The sequence below is a fragment of the Buceros rhinoceros genome, unplaced genomic scaffold, assembly GCF_000710305.1.
Source record: "Buceros rhinoceros silvestris isolate BGI_N320 unplaced genomic scaffold, ASM71030v1 scaffold39002, whole genome shotgun sequence".
Lineage (NCBI taxonomy): Eukaryota > Metazoa > Chordata > Aves > Bucerotiformes > Bucerotidae > Buceros > Buceros rhinoceros.
The window spans coordinates 14,203-18,145 of NW_010401346.1; the positions used below are offsets into that span (position 1 = coordinate 14,203).

At 43.3% G+C, this 3,943-nt stretch overlaps 1 protein-coding gene across 1 annotated transcript; it reads right to left on the reverse strand.

Annotated features, from left to right (window-relative positions):
• LOC104490012 (vascular non-inflammatory molecule 2-like) lies at positions 1 to 3,940 on the reverse strand (the record flags this gene model as incomplete). Its single annotated transcript, XM_010132238.1, is given in 7 exon segments — positions 1 to 132; positions 490 to 538; positions 540 to 658; positions 2,558 to 2,750; positions 3,617 to 3,650; positions 3,653 to 3,746; positions 3,830 to 3,940. Coding segments are annotated over 7 exon segments (732 nt in total), but the record flags the coding sequence as incomplete, so codon positions are not given.
• Between the last annotated feature and the right edge of the window lie 3 nt (positions 3,941 to 3,943).

The window sequence follows — 3,943 nt, forward strand, 5'->3', positions numbered from 1 at the left end:
TCAGTGAAACCATGGTGAAACTTGCTGTGTGTGTGGAGTGTCCTTTTCATACCACCCCCCAAAGAGTGTCACACTCAGAATTGGCTTTGATGTACTAGTCCGACTTCTCAGATGTCCATCAGTTAGCAGGTGCTAACTTATGGAAAAGTAAAAAAACCAGGAACATCACAGTTTGTCACACAATAGTGTGACAAACACAATGTAATATATGCATTAACGCTGACCCAGTTGAGAGATGTGGTAGCTACTACAACATCTGAGAAAGCAAGATGTTCTGGGGATTGTGGGGGACGAGGAAGAAGGGAATTGGCCAAATGGACCTGCTGTACGAATGCAACCATGAAAATCAGGCACTGATAACAAGCTTGAACTCAAGCCAGTTACTGAAACAGTGATAACGTCAACTGTGATAACTACCAAGTTGCTCCTGTGTCTTGTAGTGGCTTTTTCACCATTTGTGTTACGGTCTGACAACTCACAAGGGCGTACCATTACCTCGAACTCCCCGGGGGCCAGCTGCACCCCACTGTACGAGACTTACGTAGTTAGTGCCAAACGTGCCGCTGAGGGAGAACATCTCAAACTTGGTCTGAGCCGTCTCCACAGGTTGTCCACATGCATTCAGGTCTGTGCTCCTGCACTTGAGCAGCGTGCATGTCTGTGTGGAGAAGGATACAGAAAGGCAAAATACTGTCAAGAGCTAGTCTGGTTGTAAGACAAGCTGACATGATGATGAAATGATCCGGTACATGTACTCATTCATTTAGGCCAGGAGGATCCATGGGTGGTACTTGGAACTTTGTACAGACAGTTCTTGGCCACCATGGCAGCAAAGCACCGTGTCTCTGTGAATGCACCTGTGTGCACAACTGACGTGTGCATATGCATTTAGCCATAGATCTGAATTGTTTGTGACCCAGGGAAGTTAATTCAGGTTTGGCTGAGTTTTCTAAAAAACTGAAGCCACGCTTAATTGCCTGCGCTAGTGGGAATGCTCTAAAGATACGGAGATCTTTAATTACCCAGGGACCGTGCGCATCCCGAGCATTGTAAAATCCTCTTACCTTGTGGTAACAAGCCACCAGCTTCCCTTCGGAGTCAGAGACCACGCTGGTATTATACTGATAGTGACCATCACTTGGACACCTTGGATCACTTGAATTACACGGCTTATCAATAACTGAGAGCTAAAGGAACAGCCCGTATCTGCTCTCACGGGGAAGGCAAAGTTTAGGGCTACGTCTCAGCAACACCAGTAAGTTTCTCTCCCTTCTGCAAGCACGTACCCACCAAACCTGGGCTGGACTCCTAGCATCTGCTTAGGAAAAATACAGAGGGAAAACAGAGCTGCAAAAAAAAACCCTCGACACAAGTTCAGGAGTAAAATTTGCAGGGCTCCCAGGCACATTTCTCAGAGTTAGGTTTCCACCTAGTGGAGGAAAAAAGTTTGTGCCTTCACATGACCAAAACGCTGATACCGGGGTCAGAAGATGAAGAACCACATGCCTGAACTCTCAGAATCGATCACTTAACTAAAGGTGTTCTAGTCAACTTAAGCATTTCTGAGCTCTTACATACCACATTTTTATTTTCCTTTTATCTGTACAAGTTTTGCCCTCATCCTGTTGACCTGTGTATGCACGTCTAAAGGTGAGGGGAATTTCTGCTCAGGTCAACTGCACTACACAGATATAAAAGCTGCCCATGTGAACAAGATTAATTAGAGCAGTATCACATTCCTGTCATATCTAAAGTGGAGTTGTCTGTCTTTGCTGAAAGTTGACGCCCATGCCCATGGCCCACGCTGAGTGAAACTGGAGTGCTGACAACAGTGGAAGAGTGTTAGCCCAAGCAGTGGGGAACAGGATGGTGTCAACCTGGAATCTGCTTGCCAAGACCACAGCTGGGTCATGATGGAGTATGTCTGCACAAGTGAAAATGCTAAAGTAGCCAAAGGAGGTGTTGAAAGTCACAAATTCTGGATCCTTGGGGTAATTAAACTGTTTCTCTGTCACAAAAAGCTTGTATTTTTCATGGAAAGAAAGGAATGAAGGAAAAAAAAAAAAGATTAGGAAAGAAATCAAACCATTTAAATCAGATTAATATTGAATAAAATACTCATTCACTTCGATACAAGTAATGGAGAATACGTCTTGTGAACATGCTGTATCTTAATTTCAGAAAGGAGAATTGTACCACTAGCAAGAGGAGTCAGGCGCAAATACCCCTGGTTCTGATTTATACTAGTGAAGGGGATTTGTATTTAGTTAGCGAGAGTTTAGGACATTAATGTTTTAATATCTCATGCCTCACTTCCTATTGAGAAGCAGTAAAAATAGAGGGCTTATTGAGTTTTAATTAATTTCATTTAATTACTTGCTATTACATTCAGAATAGCAGGAGTGAAGATATTTTAAGGCAGTGGCATTGACCCACCCTCTGACACCTGCCTTATAATGACTGTACAAATACATTTAAGCCTCGGAAGCAATTTCTGATTCACATCTTTAATTACCCAAGGACCGTGAGCATCCTGAACATTGTAAAATCCTCTTACCTTGTGGTAAGAAGCCACCAGCTTCCCTTCAGAGTCAGAGACCACGCTGGTATTATACTGATAGTGACCATCACTTGGACACCTTGGATCACTTGAATTACACGGCTTCTTGTCTCCCCTATTTGCAAGCACATAGATGGAGTGGTTCCTTGCCACACAGCTCAGTCTCTCCAGCACGGGTGAGAGAGCAAACCTAAACAGCAAGAAGGAAGAAAGGAAATAAAACATCAAAACCAGCCAATCCATAAAAATGCCAACACAAAGGCTATGGATCACAGGAACGGTAGCTCTGAATTAGTCACATCTAATACGACTGTTGTTTTCTGTTATTCAACACAAGGCAGCAGCTTTGTCCTTCAAATCTTAGTGTGCCCAAACTCTGGCTTCACCTCACGTGAACTGAGGAACAAGGAACACAGGCGTTTCCTCGCAGCAAACACAAACCTTTACGCCCGCAAGCGTCCCTTCTGCTGCCAGCCTGTGGCACGGTGTTGGTGTTACACTGACCCATGGGCTCATCTCAGCCATCCTGCTCCAGCTCTCCGTTTGGCTGCTGTGCTGAGGTAGCTTAGAATTTGTTTCTGCTATGGCGCATTTTGTTATCTTTCACCAAATACTGCAGCTTAAAAAAATGGTGCAATAAAAAGGCTACCAAGTTATGATTCAAAAAAATAGATATGAAAATGTGCAGTCTATCCCTTCAGTAGTAGCTGTTATTTTATTCACAAATATTCCTAATATTCCTGTATCTTAAACATTTTCTACAACATGCATGGACTACATTACTGAAATGTAGAATCTGTAAGTTTTTGTTTGTCTTTTAAATAATTCTCAATGTTTATGAGTATACATACTAAAATGAAAGGAATTCCACAAAGAAAAAACAACAGCGAAAAACGATGAAGGATGTTGCCTGAAGCTATTTACAGCAACCATGATGTCTAAAGTGCCTTCATTTCACAGTAGTTGTTCCAAGAGATTTAAAAATATAAACAACCACTCCTAAAGGCAGCTGTCTTTCCCATCAGACCATTCCCCCGCCCACAGCAGGGATGATACCTTCCAGGACGGACGCACAGAATCCAGTCTACCTGGGGTCTGGGATATCCTCGAGATAAGGGTATATTGTTTCTCTTGTGAAGACCCAGCCATCAATACCATCTTCAGGAGTCACGATGATATGGGCACCCTGGTACCAATATACAAACCCCAAAACCACCATTAAGAAAAATGAATGTTTACCAAAATTTATGTCTCTAAGTGTCGTAATACCTGTCTGGCTGCTTCTTTGACGGCTGCTTCCAAAACTGCCGTATTTTTGTCCATCAGCATCAAGGCCTCGTCAGGAGACACCAGCACTTCAGTGTCCTCTGACACGATGACACT